The 22,403-nt window shown below is 47.7% G+C and overlaps 1 protein-coding gene, 1 long non-coding RNA gene, 3 other non-coding genes and 1 pseudogene across 5 annotated transcripts; 1 reads left to right on the top strand and 5 right to left on the bottom strand.

The window, feature by feature from the left end:
• The first annotated feature begins 301 nt into the window (after window positions 1–301).
• On the top strand, window positions 302–6,419 carry NEU1 (neuraminidase 1). Its single transcript, XM_016215384.2, has 6 exons — window positions 302–460; window positions 816–1,008; window positions 2,902–3,164; window positions 3,717–3,899; window positions 4,080–4,302; window positions 4,385–6,419. The coding sequence occupies exons 1-6, from the start codon at window positions 302–304 to the stop codon at window positions 4,609–4,611; spliced, it is 1,248 nt and encodes a 415-aa protein (XP_016070870.2). The 3' UTR covers window positions 4,612–6,419.
• A 1,791-nt stretch (window positions 6,420–8,210) lies between these two features.
• Window positions 8,211–10,497, bottom strand: LOC107538949 (heterogeneous nuclear ribonucleoprotein A3-like; annotated as a pseudogene).
• An 8,682-nt stretch (window positions 10,498–19,179) lies between these two features.
• Window positions 19,180–20,642, bottom strand: LOC107538969 (uncharacterized). Its single transcript, XR_001603363.2, has 4 exons — window positions 20,446–20,642; window positions 20,192–20,231; window positions 19,628–19,811; window positions 19,180–19,407 (listed from the first exon to the last, which is right to left on the bottom strand). It is a non-coding gene; the product is annotated as an uncharacterized LOC107538969 (long non-coding RNA).
• Window positions 19,518–19,600, bottom strand: LOC148093007 (small nucleolar RNA ZL8). The gene has a single exon (XR_015714616.1). It is a non-coding gene; the product is annotated as a small nucleolar RNA ZL8 (small nucleolar RNA).
• LOC148093006 (small nucleolar RNA SNORD52) lies at window positions 19,910–19,977 on the bottom strand. Its single transcript, XR_015714652.1, has one exon. It is a non-coding gene; the product is annotated as a small nucleolar RNA SNORD52 (small nucleolar RNA).
• LOC148093005 (small nucleolar RNA SNORD48) lies at window positions 20,330–20,392 on the bottom strand. Its single transcript, XR_015714597.1, has one exon. It is a non-coding gene; the product is annotated as a small nucleolar RNA SNORD48 (small nucleolar RNA).
• Window positions 20,643–22,403: the final 1,761 nt, after the last annotated feature.

Raw genomic sequence — 22,403 nt, 5'->3', positions numbered from 1 at the left:
CCCCGCCCCTACGCCGCGACCCAGCTGCTGCGGCCAATCAAAAGGCTTCTGAGGAATCGCACCGCCCCTTCCTCATTGCCGCCCGGGTCATGCGCTCGCGGCTTCGAAGGGGGCCAATGGGAGGGCTAGTTTAGCGGCGCTGAAGGGTCACGTGGAGAGTCAGGGTGTTTGCGGGCCAATTAGAGCCGCAGAAGCGCCTGCGGGGCCGCCGCGCGTGGGGCGGGTGTGGAGGTGACACCTGAGTGGTTAAAGGGCCGGGGTCAGCTGATTGACTCCAGCGCGGGTTTAGTCCTGGGGAGAAATGACAGCGGAGCGACCTGGGACGGGGCTCCCGGGCGGACCTGAGGGGCCGCGGATGCTGGGGTTCCGGGGAGTCTCTGGGGTTCAGTTTGCCGCAGTCTTCCCGCTGCTGTTGTCTGCGGCAGTAACCGGGGCTGGGGCTGAGAATGACTTCAGCCTGGTGAGTCGCCCCTCGCGAAGCCCGGCCCCACCCCGGGCGGGCGGCGGAGTCCCTCTCCTCCGCGGGACTCTCCGGCGCCGGCCCCTCCGTCCGCTCAGACCCCTCTCGGTCCTCGGGTCCCTGCCCTCATGGGAGCTCCTTCCCCTTTTGAGGGCCCCTCTTCTCGCTGAGGGCGCCTTCTCTCCATGCAACCCCTCGCCCCGCCCCAGCCCCCAGCTGCGCTCCAAGCCCGTCCCGGCCCTAGGACCCCGCCCCCATGGAGACCCCGACACCCTGCTCCGCAGGGGAACCTGGCTCCGAGCCGCTGTTCGTCCGTCCAGTTTCTCCGCGTTGACCCTTCGTCCTCCCTTCACAGGTTCAGCCGCTGGTGACCATGGAGCAGCTGCTGTGGCTGAGCGGCAGGCAGATCGGCTCTGTGGACACCTTCCGCATCCCGCTGATCACAGCCACTCCTCGGGGCACCCTTCTTGCCTTCGCCGAGGCCAGGAAAATGTCCACCTCGGATGAGGGGGCTAAGTTCATCGCTCTGCGGAGGTCCTTAGACCAAGGTATAAAAATGCCTGCGTCCCAAGAGCCCGTGCTAGGTTGGGGGCCGGGAGCCAGCCTGACCTGCCCAAGGGCCCTGAGAATGGGGCAACTTAGAGGGCTGGAGGCCTGAGTCCCTGAGGGGGAGAGAGGGTGCTCAGGACAGCAACCTGGAAATTGGGATCACCAAGGAGTTGAACATTCATTCAAACATTTATCAAGCACTTACTATATACCTAGTAACGTTGTAGGTTCTGGGAATACAGTTACGAATAAAACAGCAAAAAATCCCTGCCCTCGCAGGGCTTATGTTCAATTGGGGTGAGAGAGACAATAAGCTACATGTATTTTTTGTGTTGGAAGGTGACAAATGCAATGGTGAAACATAAAACAGAACTAGAGATAATGGGGAGTGCCAGAGTTTAATTGCAATTTTCAGTAGGTGACATTTGACCAGAGAAGGACTCAAAGGAGTAACAGAGTGAGCCTGGAGAAAGTGCCAGACAGATGTGCAAAGGCTTTGAGGACGAAAGTGTTTGAGGAATAGGGAGTTTGTGTGGCTGGATGGAGTGAGGGCAGAGTAGTTAAGGTCCAAGAGGTAAGGAAGGGCCCAGCCAGCATGGCTCAGCGGTTGAGCATCAACCTATGATCCAGGAGATCCTTGTTCGATTCCCAGTCAGGGCACATGCCCGGATTGCGGGCTTGATCCCCCAGTGTGGGGCATGCAGGAGGCAACCGATCAATGACTCTCATCATTGATGGTTTTTCTCTCTCTCTCTCCCTCTCCCTCCCTCTCTCTGAAATCATTAAGAAAGCATACTTTAAAAAGAGGTAAGGAAGGGCATGTCTTGTAGGCCCTGGGGCCCTTGTAAGGCCTTGGGTCTCTAGCAGGAGGTGGAGGTTATAAGAGTGGTGGAAAGGGCACCTCCAGAGTGCTCACACCCTGGGTTTCTTCCCTTCTTTTTTTAAATTTTTTTATCTTTATTGTTGAGTGTATTGCAGATGTCCCCCATTTTTCCCCATTGCCCCCCTCCGCCTTGTTCCCTCCCTTTCCAGGCCCTCCCCCCACTATTGTCTGTGTCCATGGATTATGCACATATGCATCTAAGGTCTTTGGTTATTCTCTGCCCATACCCCCTCCCCCTTTCCCTCTGAGATCTGTGAGTCTGTTCCATGCTTCCATGCCTCCGCCTGTTTTGTTCTTCAGTTGATTTTGTTCATTAGATTCCACATATAAGTGAGGTCATGTGATATTTGTCTTTCTTTGCCTGGCTTACTTCACTTAGCATAATACCCTCCAGGTCACTCCATGCTGTGCCAAAGGGTACAAGATCCTACTTTTTTCAGCTGTGTAGTATTCCATGGAGTAAACGTCCCACAGCTTTTTTATCCGCTCACCTACTGATGGGCACTTGGGCTGTTTCCAGATCTTAGCTATTGTAAGTTGCGCTGCTATGAATATAGGGGTGCATAAGTTCTTTCTGATTAGTGTTTCAGGATTCTTAGGATGTATTCCTAGAAGTGGGATCACTGGGTCAAATGGTAGTTCCACTTTTAATATTTTGAGGAACCTCCATACTGTTTTCCATAGTGGCTGCACCAGTCTGCATTCCCACCAGCGGTGCACTAGGTTCCCCTTTCTCCACACCCTCGCCAGCACTTATTTGTTGATTTGTTGATGGTAACCAATATGGCAGGTGTGAGGTGGTACCTTATTATCATTTTAATTTGCATCTCTCTGATGATCAGTGACTTTGAGTACTTTTTCATATGTCTCATTTTGGAAATTGACCACTTATAAGATGTATCATTGGCAAATATGCTCTCCCATACCGTGCATTTTGAAGATGGTTTCTTTTGCTGTGCAGAAGCTTCTTAGTTGATGTAGTCCCATTTGTCTTACCTTTTTTCTTCAGGCAGCACATGGTCTCCGACAGCATTCATTGTGGATGATGGGGAGACTCCAGATGGGCTGAACCTGGGGGCAGTGGTGAGCGATACTGAGACGGGGGTGGTGTTCCTTTTCTACTCCCTCTGTGCTCACAAGGCTGGCTGCCAGGTGGCCTCCACCATGTTGGTGTGGAGCAAGGATGACGGTGTCTCCTGGAGCCCACCCCGGAACCTCTCCATGGATATCGGCACCGAGATGTTTGCCCCTGGACCGGGCTCTGGCATTCAGGTCTCTGTCCTGTGATGGGTGAAGGGGGCTGCCTGGTGGAGAGTCTGGGAGATGCACCCAAATGGACTCCTTCCCAAGGAGAAGATCCTATGAAGTCAGAGTTGCTGTCTTAGATGGGATCCCATGGAAGAAAGGGACATCCTGGGAGGCATGGGAAGACAGAACTTCCCACTCAGCAGTTCTCAACAGGGCTGCAAATTAGAAGAAAACATCCCTTCCTTTGGGCGGACAGTCTGTGCCATGGTCCACAGCTTGGTGCTTTTGAGCACGCCAGGTGTAAGATTGAACTGCCTCCCAGGCCAGTGGCTGGGCCCTCTTGTCCAGGGTACAACCTGTCCAGTGTAAGTCCTGGATGTCGCAAAGAAGCTTACTCTGCAAAAGAGCTTCTTAATTCAGGTAGTGGCTGTTTGTGAGGTCCATCTGGGACCCTCAGCAAGCAAGAACTGCAGGGGACCATATATGTCCTCACATTTAGGACATGGTAAGTTCCCCTTCCCTGCCTCTGAGCCCCTGTCAGTGTCTCCCTCTGACACCCAGTTCCCTTTCCCACAGAAACAGCGGGAGCCACGAAAGGGTCGGCTCATCGTGTGTGGCCACGGGACGCTGGAACGGGACGGGGTCTTCTGCCTCCTCAGCGATGACCACGGCGCCTCCTGGCGCTATGGTAGTGGGGTCAGCGGCATCCCCTACGGCCAGCCCAAGCGGGAAAATGATTTCAACCCTGATGAGTGCCAGGTCAGGAGTCCATGGGCTGTTCCATGCCCACTCCACCTGCCCTGGCCTCTAGAGCACCAACTCACTCACAGAGCCAGGGTCCGGCTCCCAGCTGTGCCACCAGCCTTGCTGGCTCAGAGACAGGGCCCTTTGCTCAGCTGCCTCCCTGGGTCTCTCTGAAGCTCTGTTCTCTCTCCTCAGCCGTATGAGCTCCCAGATGGCTCAGTTGTCATCAATGCCCGGAACCAGAACAACTACCACTGCCGCTGCCGAATCGTCCTCCGCAGCTACGACGCCTGTGATACACTGAGGCCCCGGGACGTGACCTTCGACCCTGAGCTCGTGGACCCTGTGGTTGCAGCAGGAGCTGTAGCCACCAGCACCGGCATTGTCTTCTTCTCCAACCCAGCCCATCCAGAGTTCCGTGAGTGTCTGCTGGGGGGGGGGGGGGTAAGGAGCCCATTATCTAGAGAAAGCCTGGTTAAAGACTCTGCCGCTGTTCCCAGGAGTGAACTTGACCCTGCGCTGGAGCTTCAGCAATGGCACCTCCTGGAGGAAAGAGACGGTCCAGCTCTGGCCAGGGCCCAGTGGCTACTCATCGCTGGCAGCCCTGGAGGGCACTGTGGGTGGGGAGGACCAGGCCCCCCAGCTCTTCATCCTGTATGAGAAAGGCCGGAATTACTACACAGAGAGCATCTCCCTGGCTAAAGTCAGCGTGTATGGGACACTCTGAACTGTACGCCTGCCACAGGGGTGGAAGCCCAAACTCAGCCTTCAGGACCAAGGGCCTGCAGAGGGTCTGCTGGGCATGCCCAAAAGACAGTTCCACCTTCCTTTAGACTCTAGCCTTTTGCAAAATCAACTTTTGACAGGGAAATTACTTCGTTAGAACTGAAAACCTGGCTTCTCCTGCACAGGAAGTCCTGCCCCACCTGGGAGCTCTTCCTTCCCCTGTCCAGGTTGCTGGGCCTGGCCCCCACCTTTCTGCCCTCCCAGGACATTGATTGGTCCATTTCTTGGGCCTATAGAATTGAATAAATGTGAACTCAGGGAACTGAGGAAGGCTGAGCTTCCTGTCTGAGGTAAGACAGTGGCTTCGGAGAGAGTGGCAAAGGACCTGGGAGGGCAGGGTGTTTGCTCTCAGGGTAAGGGACTCGATGCACCACTGACCTTGACTATTTATGAATCAAAATGTTTTTAATGAAGGAGAATGAACATGTGTAGAGTGTGTGGCTCTGTCAGTGCCCATCTTCATGTCTGTGTCCCTTGGGAATGCATGGGGCTGGGAATGAGTTCTGCCAGGGATGCTGGTGCACTGGCCTTGAGTATCTGGCTGGCAAATCAAACTCCCTTCCACATCCTTTCTCATCACGGAAAAGATTGACCCTCATGGGTGCAGTTGGAGGGGATCCCATAAGACATATGAAACCTGCTATGTTTGTTATTTCTAGGATGAGTGGGCACTGCCCTCCATGAGGCAGGGAGCAGGTGTGTACAGTGCAGATGGCATGCCTGTCCCAGGCCAGCCTGGCAGAGAATAAACACTGGGACAAATTATGGGAGAAAACAGCATCTTCATTCTCCAGCAGATGCTGGGGAAAGAACCTGGGTGGCTGCAGGTGAGTGGGAGCCACAGCTTTCCTCCCGATGGAAAGAAAATATAACACCTGGATGACATGGTAAGAATATCTCACGCCTTGGCCAGTGTGGCTTGGTTGGAGCATTGTCCTGTGCACCAAAGGGTGGTGGATTCCATTCCCAGTCAGGGCACATACCCAGGTTGCAGGTTCAATCCCTAGTCATGGTTCGTGCAGGAGGCAACTGATCCGTGTTTCTCATATTGATGTTTCTCTCTCTCTTCCTTCCTCTTTCTAAAATCAATTTTTAAAAAAATTTTTTTTAAAAAGAATATCTCACATAAAGAGTTGAGGGCCACATTCATTTGCAGTTAGAAGTCTGTTTCACTTTCAACTGCTTCTCTAGCAAATGTTAGGGTAACTTACCCTACCTGATAGAAGTGGAATAATTGCACTGTGCAAAGACAAGGTGTAATTTTGTTATATTTTATCCAGAATTTGTGATCAATAATGTCATACTTCAACTTTTTATTTGTAGACCTTTTCAAAAGCTCAAAAGTAAATAGCTTAATGAGCCCCATGTACCAAACATCTAGTTTGAACAGTTACCAAGGTATTGCCACACAGCTTCTGATACCTCTTTCTGTCCCTTCCCTCTGCCTAAGTATTTTAAAGCAAATGCCAGACCTCATGACATTCCCCCTTCATTCTTAATATGCACCTCATTTTTAAAAACAGAACATTTGTGCCCGGCCGGGCATTGCTCAGCGGTTGAGCGTTGACCTAGGGTCCAGGTGATTGGGGTTCGATTCCTGGTCAGGGCACATGCCCAGGTTGTGGGCTCAATCGATGACTCTCTCATCATTGATGTTACTATCTCTGTCTCTCCCTCTCCCTTCCTCTCTCTGAAATCAATAAAGATATTTTAAAAAAATAAATAAAAAATAAAAAAATAAAAACAGAACATTTGTCATATAACCATAATGCCATTGCACACCCAAAACACGAACAATAACACTGGTGTCTTCTAATAACCAGTCATATTAAATTTCATCATGTCTCAAAAATGTCTTATTTGTAGTTGATTTTGATGTCTCCTGAGTTTAGCCTACAGTAGTCCCACTGCCTCTTTTTTCTTACCATCTACGCAGAGTCATTTCTCCTGTAGACCACTCCACTTCGGATTTCTCAGTTGCCTCCTCAGAGTGTCACTTAACTTCCTCCATCCCTTGTATTTCCAGTTTTCAGACTTGAAGGTTTGATCGGATTCAGACTCCATTTGAGGGGACAAGATTCCTTCACAGGCGCTGTGCTTCCTACTGCGCCCGCCCCTGCGAGCAGAGCTGGAGCGGCGGCTCAGGGCCGATGGCATAGCCGCCCCTCCTTCGTGAGGATCCCCCATCACCCTCACCCTTCCAGCTGATGACTTAATCCAGAGATGAGTTCTGCCTGAGTCAATTATTTCATGAAGGACTGTGAAATGTTGATTTTTCAAATTCTATTATTTTGTCCTCATTTGTTAGCAGGAATTCTTCAGTAAAAAACAGCTTTCCGCCCTGCCGGCATGGCTCAGCGGTTGAGCGTCGGCCTAGGATCCAGCAGATCACAGTTCGATTCCCGGTCGGGGCACAGGCCCGGGTTGCGGGCTCAGTCCCCAGGCGGGGACGTGCGGGAGGCAGCCGACCGATGACTCTCTCCTCATTGATGTTTCTCTCTCTCTCCCTCTCCCTTCCTCTCTCTGAAATCAATAAAGATATATTAAAAAACAACAACAAAGCACTATTAAAAAAACAAAAACAAAAAAACCAGCTTTCCTCATCAAGGCTGTGGGTTACCGTGAAAAGTGGTTTGTATGGGAAAGGCACTCAAATGCTGACTGTCCCCCTTTAAGTGCCAGCTCGCACAGTGAACATGTGATACTTTAATGGAAACCACATTGTTACCACACAGGAGACAGAGGCAACCTGCAGGCCTGCAGGAGGAAGCAGGGGGCACGGAAGAGAACAGGAGAAACAGGCAGTGTGGTTTTGGGTCGGCTTTCCTAACATCACAAAATAGAGATGATGCAAGGAGTGGTGGGGGGCATCTGCAGCGACTGAGAATCTGCTAACACCGCTCAAAGGTGCACGTCTGAGTCTTGCTGACAGTATTATCGGAAATAGCGGATGAAAGAGAGTAAATGATACCATGAATGTCTAACCCTTGTGAAGCAGACATGGTAGGAGGCTTTTAAGAAAGTGACTGTGTTCTTTCATCATAGTCAAGAACCCTGAGCTAAGAAGATCCTCAAGGAAGGACCTCCTTGAGGTGGGGTGGGGTGGAGTTCATTACAAACCAGAGCCCTGGGCTCCACCTGACCTGCAGGTCCAGTATCTCTAGAGTCAGTCCAGGACTCTGCATTTGTAATAGGAACTGCAGGAGACTCTAATGCTGGCTCCCTGGACTGCACTTTAAGAAACTTCCTTTTATTCATGGATTAGAAGAATTAATATCTTTAAAATGCCCATACTACCCAAAGCAATCTATAGATTCAATGCAATTCCTATTAAAATATCAACAGCATGCCCTAGCCAGTTTTGCTCAGTGGTTAGAGAGTGGGTCCAAGCGTCGGTCCGTGGACTAAAGGGTCCCGGGTTTGATTCTGGCCAAGGGCACGTACCTCGGTCCCAGCTCAGTCCCCTGCCCCAGTCAGGGCACGTGTGGGAAGCAACCAATGTGTCTCTCTCACATTGCTGCCTCTCTCCCTCTCCCACTCTCTCTGAAAAGCAATGGAAAAATTATCCTCCAGTGAGGATTAAAAATATATATAGCTACTTTCTCATTTTTTAAAAAAAAGAGGCCCAGCCGCCCGTGGCTCAGCAGTTGAGCACCAACCTAGGATCCAGGCGATCACAGTTTGATTCCTGGTCAGGACATCATATATATATATATATTTTTTTTGGAAAAGTTAAAAATTCCTTATTTTTTATTCCTGGTACCACTACCACAATTTACAGGGCAATATACCTGATGTAATGAAAAGAAAAAGAAAAAGCTAAAACAGATAAAAGACCTCAGGAATGTACATCTAATTGACACTAAATTGCATTAATCAATAGCTGCACTTTGTGCAAACTGCGGCTATGACGGTCCTGAACAAGAAGGGCTTCCTGTTTAAGCTGCAGGAACTTTTCTGACTATGGATCATCGCTCCTTCTGTGGCAGATTTTGACAGCTCCTCTAATGCTTTTGGGACGACTGTCTCAAAGTAACCTGCAGCTTTCCTGACAACTCCTCGCTCTCCTGCTAAGAGCTGTAGCCCTTTTCTGCTGAGTTTTTAGAGCCTTCTGCTACCATATCCACCCCTTCCACCACCAGATCCATGACCACCACCATAGGGGCTGCCCGAGCTTCTTCCACCAAAACCGGCCCCTCTCATGGGTCCGTAATTTGATTGCTGTTGTCCGCTGTAATTTCCAAAATCATTATAGTTCCCACCATCACCATAGGTACCAAAATTTCCCCTTCAGTGTAACCATCATCTCCTCCACCGCCGCCATATCCACCACCCTGGTTTCCGCCCTGGTTTCCACACCCTGGCCCTCCACCACCACAGCCTCCTCCCTTCCACAGCCAGGACCACGGCCAGAGTTGCCATCACCTCCCAATCCATTATACCCACCATCACCGCCTCCACAACACCTCTGCTGCCGCCCACCATGACCTCCTCTTCCAGCAGAGTTTCCACCACGGCCGAAGTTACCTCCGCCACCTCCAGAGCTTCCTCCACGACCCATGAAGTTACCAGACCCACCTCCGCGGCCTCTTTGCGACCCAGCAGACTGCATTTCTTGTTTAGAAAGGACCTTTTTCACTTCACAATTATGCCCATTCATAGTGTGGTATTTCTTTTTTTTTTTTTTTTAACACATAAAAGACATTTTATTAAACATGCCAGAAAATTTGGTTGAAATCTACAATTAAAGTTTCCTAAAATAACTCATAAGTAAAATACACTAAACAAGGTTAATATGAACAAATAACAAAGGGCACTTGTTAACCCCATGTATTATGAAAATACTTAACTATTTTAAAAATAAAACCGTAATTTTTGGAATTTTAATGAAATACCTGGCAATGAGTAATGAAAAAACCTACAGTAGCAGTACCCCAACATAACAATTTGATTAAAATTGAATGACATACCTGTAGTTGTATAAGAAGACTCACATTTAAAGAGATTTATTGTCTCCTAGTTTAATCTAATAAATTTGGTGCAAATGAAATAAAATTGCATTTTTTCCAACTTGCAAAATAATTTTAAGCATCAATTGAGAGAGAAAGTGCGAGTATAGACAGGGGATGTTCTGAAAAAGAAGAGAAATGAGATAGGACTCGATAGACTAGGCAAGACAAGGATCAGTAATTTTAAAGTATCAAAGAAGGTGAGAAACACCAGAAGTCAGCCAGTTAAACCTGCAGGTTTCTGTATGGAAGAGCGGTGTGGTATTTCTGAACAACAGTTTCATCAACCGTATCCTGACCATCAAAACTTACAAAAGCAAATCCTCTTTTTTCCCCACCCTGCCCGTCTTCCATGACTTCCATGGCTTCAGTCTTGCATACTTTTCAAAGCAGTCTCTCAAATTATATTCTTTTGTATCTTCTCTAACACCACCAACAGAAATTTCCTTCACTGTCAGATGGGCACCAGGCTTTACAGAATCCTCTCTAGAAACAGCTCTTTGGTTCCACACGCCCGTCAACCCTGGGCGGTGGAGCACACATTGCTGCGCCCACCTCTTCGGCACAAGAATAAGTCACAAAACCAAAGCCCCGGGAACGCCTTGTTTGGGGGTCTCTCACCACCACACAATCTGTGTGTGTGCCCCATTTCTCAAAATGTCCTCTTAAACTGTCATCTGTAGTATCTGTAGTTTCAAAGCTCAGACCATCAATAAACAGTTTTCTCCACTGCTCTGGTTCCTTAGGATCATGCCCCCCCCCCCCCCAGCAACGCCAGAGTCGGGCTGGGGGCCACCGGGTGGCGGTTTTACTTCCATTTTGAGACCGGACTCGCCTCTTCCAACTCGAGTTCAATATGGGACCGAGAGGAAGAGGCCAATAAAGATATATTTGAAAAATAAAAATTAGAAGATTAAAAAAAGAGAGGGTGAGGCTGGAGGGAGAAGTGAAGACGCACCATGGGCCTCTGCTTCAGTACCGTAGGCCAGAGAACTTTGCTCTGCTCCTATCAAGTGGCTGATGTAAGGGACGCGTGATGTTTGACTTGTACTTGGTTCTGATATTTGGAATCCCTGGAGGTGATGAGATGCCCTTGATACTGGAGGTGGGGGCCTGGTAGGGAGCGGCGCCTGGGGACTGACATGGGTTCCCTGAGAATGTCATGCCAGCCCCGTGGCAGTTCGTTGGCCACAGTTCTAAATGAGAGATGTCTGGGTCTCAGCAAGACACTCGATAGGGCCAGAGGGACCAGGGAAACTTCTCGGACCCAGGCACACAAACATTGGTGGGATTCACTGGAGGACTTTCACACCAGCTCCTTACACGTGCAGTACTGTAAACGAAGGAAAAGAATAAATCGGTTGATGAAGGATGACTTAGTTACTACTTGTTTTACAGAAGACTGTCAGCTACTGAGTGTGGGAGAGTAATCAAATTAGAAAACCCCCCTTTTTTTGGCCCTGGTCAGCATGGTCAGTCGGCTGGGGTGTCATCCTGTGCACCAAAGGGTGGTGGGTTCGATTCCCAGTCAGGGACATACCCGGGTTGTGGGTTTGATACCCAGTCAGAGGTGTGCGGGAGGCAACCAATCCATGTTTCTCTCTCACAAGGATCTCTCTCTCCCCCCTCCCCCTTCCTCTCTCTAAAATCAACTTTTAAAAATGTATGTTTGAAAAAAATACTTATTAGAAAAAAAAGAAAACCATAATTTTGCAAACTTAAATGAAATAACTAACTCAGGTGAAGGAGTTCAGAGCATGTTACCCCCAAATATACTGCTTTAGCGTATTGATCATTTTGAGTTAAAGCCCCTTGAGAAATAGCAGGTACAAGGACACTGAGCTCCCTTGTCTTCCTCTCATTTGAAAGGTGCCCTCCCTGTCACAGGAGGAAGACGTTCTTGTTTTCAAGGATGAGAAGTGGAGACCAAGAGAATGCCCCACGAATAGGCCTTGTTAAAATGATTCTGATCTTCCTTTACCCTCCCTTCAGAAGTTAGTCACTTTTGCACAATTGCCTCTGTTCAACCTACATAGCAGCACATAGGCTTCACCATTTCTTTGGCTCTTCCTTCCTTTCGAGGGCTCTGGTGTCATGTAAAACTTATATGAAATAAATTTGTATGCTTCTCACCTGTTAATGTGTTTTTTGTCAGGTTAATTTTCAGACCCAGCCAGGGACCCTAAAAGGGTGAAGGAAAACTTTTCCTCCCCTACACAGGGAAAAATCATCAACAGATGCTAAAATCGTTAAGTTAAAGGGGAACTGGATATTCATTCACACGCTGCCAAGAATTACACCAATCTTGCCAGTCACAAGGAGGGGGAAGCACCTCTACAATGAAGAGGTCTGGGGTCACCACTTTACCTGGGTGATCAAACTGAGATAAAAAGTAGAGACGGGTCCGGCCAGCGTGGCTCAGAGATTGAGCATCAACCTATAAACCAGGATCTCAAGGGTTCGATTCCCAGTCAGGGCACAGGCCCGGGTTGCGGGCGCGATCCCCAGTCGGGGGCGGGCAGGAGGCAGCCGATCAATGACCCTCTCATCATTGATGTTTCTCTCTCTCTCTCCCTCTTCCTTCCTCTCTCTGAAATCAATAAAGACATTTAAAAAAAGAAGAATGAGACATTGCCCTGGCCAGGTAGCTTGGCTGGTGAGAGCATCGTCCCAGTACACCAAGGTTGCATAAACAAGTGAAACAACAAATAGATGTTTCTCGCTCGCTCTCAAATCAATTAAAAAATAATAATTTAAAAATTTGTTTAAAGAATGACATGTTATGATCCCAATAGAAGGTGCTGTGCGGTACATATTATATGGTAGCCTGAAAAATGATTCCCCCCAAAGATACCCACATCCTAATCCCTGTAACCTGTGAATGTTATTTTATACAGAGAAAAGGAGTCTTTGCAGATGTGATTAAATTAAGGATCTTTTTTTTAAAATCCTCACCTGAGGACATGCTTGTTGATGTTAGAGAGGGGGAGAGAGAGAGAAACAGACATGACTCGGTTGCCTCCCATAACGCACCCCGACTGGGGACCGAACCCAAAACCTGAGCATGTGCCCTGACCGGGAATCAAACTGGAGACCTTTGGTGCCCAGGACAATACTCAGCCAACTGAACCACACAAGCCAGGGCTATACAGCTGACTCTTGAACAACACAGGGGTTAGTGGCACAGACCCCTCACTCAATCGAAAATCTATGTATAACTTTTTACTGCCCAAAAACTTAACTACTAATAGCCTACTTTGACCTTGCCAATAGCATAAAGTCGATTTTGTATGTTATATATATTATATACTGTATTCTCACAATAAGCTAGAGAAAAGAAAGTGTTACTAAGAAAGTCATAAGAGAAAATACATTTACAGTATTTATTGAAAAAATCTACATATTGGCCCTGGCTGGTTAGCTCAGTTGGTTAGAGTGTCATCCTGACATGCCAAGGTAGCAGGTTCAATCACTGGGCAGGACACATACAAGAAACAGCCAATGAATGCAAAAAGTAAGTGGAATAACAAAGCAATGTTTCTCTCTCTCTCTAAAATCAATAAATAAGTTTTTAAAACACACACACATACACACAAAATAAGAAAAGAAAAAAAATCTGCATATATGTGGACTCATGCCAGTTTCCAGGGTCAACTATATATATGTAAAATGTATATATGAAATATATATATTCGCATGATTTATATTTTTGCTGTATTTTCTTTTTGTTTGTTAATCTTCACCCAAGGATATTTTTCCATTGATTTTTAGAGAGAGTGGAAGGGGGTAGGGGAAAGAGAGAAAAAAAAAACATTGATGTGAGACACATCAATTAGTTGGGGCCAGGGATCAAAACTGCAACCCAGGTACGTGCCCTTGAACGGGACTAGAACCCGAGACCCTTCAGTGCATGGGCTGACGCTCTACCCACTGAGTCATGCCACCCAGGGCTACCATATTTTCAAATATGGAAATTCTTGGCAACTGTTGGATTTAGGTGGTGGGTATGTGGGTATTCTTTATCTCCCTCCTGGTTTAAATTTCATAATAAAATGCTTACAAAGTAATTATTTATGATATTTGCTCAGTGTCCTTTATGAGAAATCAACCCAGTGTGGAGCAGTCACTTCCTACATTCTGCTAGGAAAGGGAGGTTCCCCACCCAGGGTGGCAGAATCTGCCCAGTTGCAAGGTCCCTTAGGGACAGCTCCCCCCCCCCCCTTGTTACTTGACATCAGCATTATACTGGGGATAAGTGGCTGACTTTTCACTCTACACTACATTCTTTAGGATTTAATGGTTTAATGACAGGCAATAGCCAGCCTAGAATGTGACCCACTGCCGCCTGAGGGTCACCTGGCTGGGGGCAATATAGTTTAACATTTTAAGAGTCAGCAGGTACTTTAACCCTTAGAATAATGTTTCCTTGCTCTTTGGGAAATGGCACAACAATCAAAACACAATCATGAAGTGGGGTGCAAATAGACAAGGAAGTACTACAGTAGGTAAACCAGCCGAGGGCCGACTGCTCAGAGCCAGGCGCCTCCACATGCCACTGGGCAGAGCGGAAGATGGTGCCATTGTAACAGAGCAGGCTTGGGCAGCTCCGCGCCAAAACTGTGGAAGGCCTGAGCATCTCACCCCATCCTTCGGGTAACTCCCTTTTCATATTATTCATGTTTTCTCTACTCCACGGTATGGATGATTTCTTCTTCTAATTCACTCATTCTCTATTCAGCTGGTCTGTTATTTAACCTGTTTATTGTGTTTCTCATGTGTTTATTTCAATTCTAGAATTCCTACTTACTTCATTTGTTTCTTTTTCAAATCTGCCTTTTTTAAAGTAATGCCTCGCTCCTGCAGTGGATTAAATCCTTTCCCTTATCTCAGACCATCTTCAGCTCCAAGAGTCCTGTTATCAGGTTTTTTACCACTGTTGCGCCTGCCGACTTGTTCCGCGCTTGTGAATAGGCCCATTATTTTTTATTCTGGCTCATCGTGGGAGCAGTTGTCTTCCCAGAGAGCACCAGCTCCAGAGCCTGCAGTGTCCCTGTGGGGTGGCTTAGCTTTTGTTTTGTTCAGCCCTTGGAGATTCACAGGTCCCCAACCATGTTTTCAAGTTATTAAGAAACAGTTCTGCCCTTGCCAGGTGGATCAGTTGGTTGGAGCATCGATCTCTGCAGATATGCTAAAGTTGTGGGTTCGATCCCCAATTAGGGCACATACAAGAATCACCCAATGAGCCCTGGCCAGTGTGGCTCAGGTGGTTGCTGGTATGATTCCTAGGCAGGGGCACCTGCCAGGGTTGCGGCTCAATCCCCAGTAGAGGGAGTGCAGGGCACAGCCTAGTGATGTTTCCTTCTCCCTCCCTCGTTCCTCCCTTTCTCTAAAATATCAATAAAAATGTATTTTAAAAAAACAACCTATGAATGCATAAATAAGGAGAACAACAAATCAATGTCTCTCTCCCTTTCTATCTCTCTAAAAAAAATAATAATAATATTAAGAAAGAGTTCAGCCCCAGCCAGGCGTGGCTCAGCGGTTGGGCATCGACCTAGGATCCAGGAGATCGCGGTTCGATTCCTGGTCAGGGCACATCCCGGGTTGCGGGTTCAATCCCCAGTCAGGGGCGTGCAGGAAGCAGCCGATCAGTGATGACTCTCATCATTGATGTTTCACTCTCTCCCTCTCCTTTCCTCTCTCTGAAATCAATATATATTTTAAAAAACAAAGTTCAGACACACAAAAATATGAAAAAAATAAATTATATCATGAGCTCCATGGAGCTCCATGTACACCTACCTCCTCGACTGCATCACTCTCCCTACCCAACATCCCCTGGTCTTGTCACAGCCCAGGTAACTATATTGAATTTATTTATTATCTTTATTGTTGAAAGTATTACAGATGTCCCCCTTTTTTCCCCACTGCACCTACTATATTGAATTTAGCAGTTAGAAATCCTACGAGTTTCTTTCTGCTTTTACTATACTAAACTCTAATATATTGTTCAGCTGTAAATGTTTGTGGTTTTTCTTAAGCTGAGAATATTTTTTCCATTGCTTTTTCAGAGAGTGGAAGAGAGACACATCGTGAGAGAGAGACATCCAATGGTTGCCTCCTGCGCACTGCCTGACTAGGGCCAGGGATGGAGCCTGCAACTGAGGCGTGTGCCCTTGGCTGGAAGCGAACCTGGGACCCTTCAGGCTGCGGGCAGATGCTCTAACCACTGAGTCAAAATGGCCAAGATGTAAATGTTTTTAATTACGTACTACATATGCATCCTTCTGTGGTTGACTTTTTCTTCACATTGTGAGATTAACCCAGTCATACCACCGCTGCATGGGACACACCACTGCCCTGTGGTATTACATTTTATGAATATATGATTTAACCATTTTCCAAACTACCCAAATGTTGCAGAACACAGAACATCTGGGTACTTTCCTTTTCTTCAAGGACTTTTGTGTACATTAACCCTGTATATGCATGAGTTTATTTAGGGTGTATTACCAGGAGTGAAAGTGCTGGATTTTAAAAAACTTGCCTCATATTTAAGATATTGCTGAATTGTTTTCCAAAGGAATTGTATAAAGACACATTCCCACAAAGAATGTCCAAAACAGTTTGTAAGTTTCTCGCCTCTAGGATTTACTCACAACCTAAATTACATACATATGCTCCCTTAGCGCAAGTTTGGATCTACCCCACAGGCCAAGGCTAACCCCAGCTGGCAGGAAAACTACTCCCTGAACAGTGACAGCTTCTGGCTTTATGCCTGGTGGCTAGAGCGCAGTGATGTCAGAGGTAGGAGCTAGACTGGGAGGCCCTTGTTGGATGGTCCTTGTAAAGACTGGCTTTGACTCGGATTTTACGAAGCAAGACGACCCAAGTCATGACTTGGAAGAAACCCTCTGGCTGCTGTATGGATAGACCACAAAGGCCCAGGGTGGAAGTCAGACCTGTTAGGCTGTTGCCATCGTGTGGGTGAGCTGTCTGGATGAGCCGATGGTGGCTCCCACCGGAGTGGAGCGGCAGGGGGTGTAAGATGCTGTCTGACTTGTTTATAAATTGGACCCAGTATGCGAGAACGAGTCAAGTGGGCTCCAAGGGTTCTGGCCTGAGCAACCGGCAGGGTGGAGGGGTCATCTGGAGAGGATGGCACTGACCAGTTCTTGAGTATTCCCTGGATGAGGCCTGGGTCGAGACAGGTTGTGGCCAAGGCCCAGGAGGCTCACTGTCTGGGTGGCTGAGCTAGCAGGCCAGTCTCTGCTCAGAGTAACTATAGAGAGCTGTGGGGAGATCTGCCCGGTGGGGTGGGAGGCCAGACTGGTTACTTCTACAGTTGCTCCACTTCTAGAACCTGGTGGGGTGAGGAAGGGTGTTTGGGGTAGTTTTATCAAATCATCAACTCTGAGGGGATGCTGTGGGGCTCAAGGATACAGAAGAGCGAAAAGTCATTTCCAAGCCTGGAATAAAGTTCACGTGACCATTTTCGCCATGGCTGTAGCTCAATCCTATATCCCAAACTTGGTATTGGCAGAGGACCCAGGATACCAGCACCCAGGGAAGGACCATACAAAAAGGGCAACAGAACCAAGAGACCCTAGTGATAAGAAATGAAGTTGACCACGTAACAGTGAAGCCAAGGGTGAAGGAAGGGTAAGATACCGACTAGGCTATATAAGCTAATGACTAAGCTATTTGGAACATGATTGTAGCTAATAACCTAAATAGGGTTTGCTGTGTGCTAGGCGCTGTTTAACAACTCTGTAAGGGTAGGCACCGTTTTATCCATTTACAAATGAGGAACTTGTGAGCGGCTAGTTAACTTAGCCAAAATTACAGCGAAGTGTTGTCTGGCTCCAGAATCTTAACCAGTCCCCAATACTTCCTACGTGATCGTCACCCTAGAAAAATGCACTTATGAAAAAAAGTTGCAGAATTAGAATTAGTTCATATTTATGAAATTCAAGAAGATATAAAACCAAACATAATACCAAGGTGCAGAATAAAAAAACATAAAGGTCAGGGACCCTGGCCAGTGTGGCTGTTGGTTGGGAGCTCCTCACACCAACAGGGTTGCTGGTCTGATTCAGTCAGGACACATGCCCAGATTGCAGGCTAGTTCTCCAGTAGGGGGCGGCAAGAGGCAGCTGATCCATGTTTCACTCTGGAATAGTTTCTCTTTCTCCCTTTCTCTCCCTCTAAAATCAATAAAAAATCTTAAAGAAGCCACAGTTCAGCTGGGTGGTTTCCTCTGATCAGGAGAGAAAAAGGAAAACTGAGTCAAAGGCAGTTTGCTTCAATTACTGATGTTCTAAAGCTGGGTGATGGCTGGGTACACTGTTGACAAGGAAATTCGAATCCTGGTACTTCCTGTCTGTCTCTGGGCTTGAGCACCCAGAGCCTTTCCCTGGCTGTAAAGTGGACTGGTAACAGACTAGTTTGGTTCTTGCCCAAAGAACATTAGGGAGCCAAGAGGATTTTAATAAAAAATATTACCTATTTTAAGCCACCATGTTTTAGAAAACATGTTCTTTTTAAACAGGGATAATCCTAAAAGTTTTGGGCCAAAGGCTGAAGCTCAGGGAAAACCTTGATCGGAGAATAGCAAGGTCCTCTAGGAGTAAAAGGGCAATTTCAAGGAGAAAAACTAGCAAAGATTAAGAAAAACAGAAGATGGAATAAAGTCTTTGCTGATCAGTTTAAGTGGTGGGGACCAATTTAGAAATGTTCAGTAGTAAAAGAAATGCAGAAATGCAATTTTTAAAAGATGTATATAGACTGGTGATAAAAGAATCTCTCACATCAATGTCTCTCTGAAAGTCATGGAAAAATATCCTCACTCCTTGGGCGAGGATTAAAAAAAGAATGAACACCGGGAGTGACGACGACCAGCATTACTACCACCCATCTCCTGTAAAACTAACGCACTAAACTCCCCATCCCGACAACCACCAGTAGATTCTTTTAAAATACATCTAGACAACCTATGTTTTCACCAACTCATCAAAAGGCAAATTAGGTGCCTATGTCAGTATTGTTTAATCATTAAAACCCTATGCTTCCAGTACATAATCCTATGGTAGTCAATCCAGAAATCCTTAACATCAATGTTAACCTATGGCACAACCTTAGTTTTGTTCATGTGCCTATAAAGAGATACAGCTAGATGTCAACTGATTAATATTGCTTCACTGGTGGTTACTACCTTCCACATCCCTAAATCTTTTTTTAAAAAAAAAATCTTTATTGATTTCAGAGAGGGGAAGGGAGAGGGAGATAGAAACATCAATGATGAGAGTCGTCACTGATTGGCTGCCTCCTGCACGCCCCCAACTCAGGATTGAGCCTGCAACCCGGGCATGTGCCCTGACCAGGAATCGAACTGCGATCTCCTGGATCCTAAGCCAACGCTCAACCACTGAGCCACACCCAGCCAGGCATCCCTAAATCTTTTTGAACCATCTTGTTTTCAGCGAGACCAAAGAATACACTTTATTTGCTTTAATATATTTTATTGGAATCCTTTTGATAAAACCAAGTACTTGTTTAAGACAAAGTAAAGAAGTAAAAGCTAACTGATAAATTTAAGTGTCCCCACATTTCTAGGCAGTTTTTTTTCTCTGTTGACAGCTGCTCACACGGGCTAATGATGGAAACGATGTAAGTTCCTCGGATCTGCCCAACACCAGATACAGAGTATCCTTTGTATCAGCAAAACCCTGAAATTTCACAAAAGGAACATGTATTAGAACCATACAGGCAACTGTCATTAGGAACATGAAGCTGGGCAGGCAGGGGAGTTGCCATATGGTGTAACAGGAAGGAGGCATAAGAGTGGATCAGGTGGTTTCCAATATCCTCAGAGAAATGCTCAGAGACTCTAGTCCAACCAGGTCATCACTACCACTCTGGGGCTGGGAGAAAAACCAGCAGACTCACCATAGCAGAAAGAAGGACTGTGGCTCTTCCTGTCATAGCCTGAAGTGGCAGGAACCATTAATTACCTAGGCATCCCAGGCATCTCAACAGCCCTTCTCCAACAGAAGTAACCTCAGGTTTTCAGTCTCCCAGGTGAAAACTCTGTGAAGGGGCACTGCCCCAGGCGGGGCTTCCAGAACTCATGCTTGAAAAAGGAAAACAGGACAACCAATGAGGACAAGCAGAGTTACAGCCCACCCACTGGCTCTTCTCAGAGACCCAAATATCCAGAGTTCCCCAAATGAGTCAGAACTTAACTTTTCACATCAGGACCAGCGTCAGAGACTCTAGTCTGAGAAATCATCATTCCCAATTTAGGGAGACTTGGATTGGGGAAGCCATTCTGGGAAGGGATCTAGTACATTCAAAGACATAGGGATAGGAAAGGAGTAGGAAATAAAACTAAAACTGCATAGAATAGCTCCATGGGGGGGCCCAACATGCAGGGGACCTGACAGCAGAAAGAGCATGGGAACAAGGTGGTCTCTGAAAGGTACTTAGAGCGCTCTCACACCTAACACTCACCTTTACTCAAAAATAACACTCCGGAGGACATCCTAAAGCCCTAATGGAGATATGAAATAAGGGAATAAATGGTCAATAAGGGTTCCTGGCCATCAACTTCAACCCAGGTACTAGGGATCCCAGCCCCAGGAGGGAGGCGGTCAGCGCGCTGCGGTGATGGCGTCAGAGAGACCCTCAGAGTCACCTGGAGTCATCATCACCCCCGTCCTACCCCAGGGCGACCGCAGCCACTCCACCTCGCACAATCCACTCACCCTCCAGGCGCTGCAGACTCGCCCGAGAACCCGGGGCCTGTAAAGAAACCAATGAGTCACCAAAGGCCGGGAGGACTCTCGCCGGCCCCCCATACCCCGGACTGGGTCAGTTCCAAGCAGTGGCGTCACGGAGACGTCAGAAACTCTAGTCTGTAATGGAAATTCATCCTGCTCAGCCCGAGAGTGCCTCCCCCCCCCCAGCAGGGCCCCGGAGCACCTGCGGCGGGAAGCGGCGCTCGGCCGGCCGGGGAGCCGCGGCCCGCCGCCGCCCCAGCGTGCAGGGCAGGCTGGCGCCCCATAACACCCCGCGCCGCCAAGCCCCTCCTCGCGCAAAGAGAGCGGCGGCGGCGGGGCCGGCCTATTTATGCCGGCGTGGGGCTGGGGCCTAACGGCGTAGCTGTCTTCTTAAATGCCTGGTTCGACCCGCAACATTTCCCCACTGTTCGTCCAAACAAGAATAAAACTAAGTGAGAAAGAGAGGCCATCAGTGAATGTTTCACACTTTCCGGGGCAAATATGGGGAGATAGTTTGTGAATTTTGAAAAACAAAAAACAGGTGAGCTGGCCGGTCAGGCGGGAGAAAGCCCCCGGCGCCGGCCGCCTGCGCGCGCAGCCGAGCGCTCTCCTCGAGGCCCCCCGGCCTCCCGGTGCCTTCTGGTAGGGTCCTGGCGCCTGGCCCCCTTCCGGGCCCTGGCCGCGCGCAGCCTGGGGGTGGTCACTCCCCGGGACTGTCCGTCACGGTGAGCTAGCAAGATCTGAACTCTCCACCCCACTGGAGCCCCACAGACCTGTCAGGCACGTTAGCTTCATATCTTTTTTTTAAACTTTTTTGGTATAATTGACTATAATAAACTGCACATATTTAAAATACATAACTTGATATCTTTATAAACCATTCTAGCCTTTTTAATCTTTTTTAAGCCTCACTAGAGAATACTTTTTCCATTGCTTTTCAGAGAGAGTGAGAGGGAGGGAAACATCCGTTTGCCTCCCGCAGGGGATGGAGCCTGCACCAGATACCTGCCCTTCAGTCCACCAGAGGGCGCTCTAACCCCTGGGCCAAACCGGCTGGGCCATTCTCTTTTTAGAAGTGCACACGCTTCAGTAGGGTTAAGTATGTTCGCATTGTTGTGTAACTGACCTCCAGAACTTATTCACCTTGCGAACTGAAACTCTACTCACTAAAGGACTTGTCTCCCGCCCTCCTTTTTCATGTCTGTCATGAACCTAGGAGTTGGCCAACAGTGGAGGTGTTGGGTGGCTCTGAACAGCACTAGGTAAGGTAGCGTTGGAAGGAAACCAGTTGGGGTGGGTGGCAGCAGCCAGGCCCTATTCTCCCACAGTCTTCGCTCTCAGAAATCTTCCCTAGTCATTGGCTCTTGGCCCTTAATTCATCAACTTGTATATTTCCCCAAGTCCCACCTAGCTGGACCTTCTGTACCCCCTCATTTATAAATGCAAGTGGTTTATGGCGATGTATGTTGGCATCTTTTTCAGACACGATAGTCAGGAGCTAGGGAAATTCCTTGACAAGGGGAATAAGGGAAACTGAGATAAAATTAAACAAGGCCAAACAATTTTGACCTATTTACAGCCAGCTAATATATCACAGGGTTTTATCTTCCCTAAGGACTCTTAGGAGCAAATGGTTTACACATTCCAGACCATCCTAGGGCAGACTGGCCTTGTCCCCAGTCCTTCTTCGATAATATTCTTTAAAAATAGACCTAACCAGAAAATAACCCTGGCCCCTCTCTACACACATTTTGATAAATCAACATACTGAAGGACACACTTGAAAAGCTAACGCATATTCTGTTGAGACCCTCTCCTGAGACCTCCCCTAGGATTCCCAGCAAGTAAAGAAGAATAAAAAGCATTAAAGCCATTGGACCCAGCGCTTGCGCTCTATGTAGAGCATGCCCACGCCTTGTATCTCTGCTCTTTCTCGGAAACTC

This window comes from Miniopterus natalensis, chromosome 5 (genome assembly GCF_054644295.1).
Source record: "Miniopterus natalensis isolate mMinNat1 chromosome 5, mMinNat1.hap1, whole genome shotgun sequence".
Taxonomy (NCBI): Eukaryota; Metazoa; Chordata; class Mammalia; order Chiroptera; family Miniopteridae; genus Miniopterus; species Miniopterus natalensis.
This window is presented reverse-complemented; position numbering and strand designations above follow the sequence as displayed.

Bases quoted from the DNA above. Each gene is read 5' to 3' on its own strand.
- NEU1 (XM_016215384.2), top strand. From the start codon at position 302: ATGACAGCGGAGCGACCTGGGACGGGGCTCCCGGGCGGACCTGAGGGG. The intron at 1,009-2,901 runs GTATAAAAATGC...TTTTTTCTTCAG, and splicing joins GCGGAGGTCCTTAGACCAAG to GCAGCACATGGTCTCCGACA. The intron at 4,303-4,384 runs GTGAGTGTCTGC...CGCTGTTCCCAG, and splicing joins CCCAGCCCATCCAGAGTTCC to GAGTGAACTTGACCCTGCGC.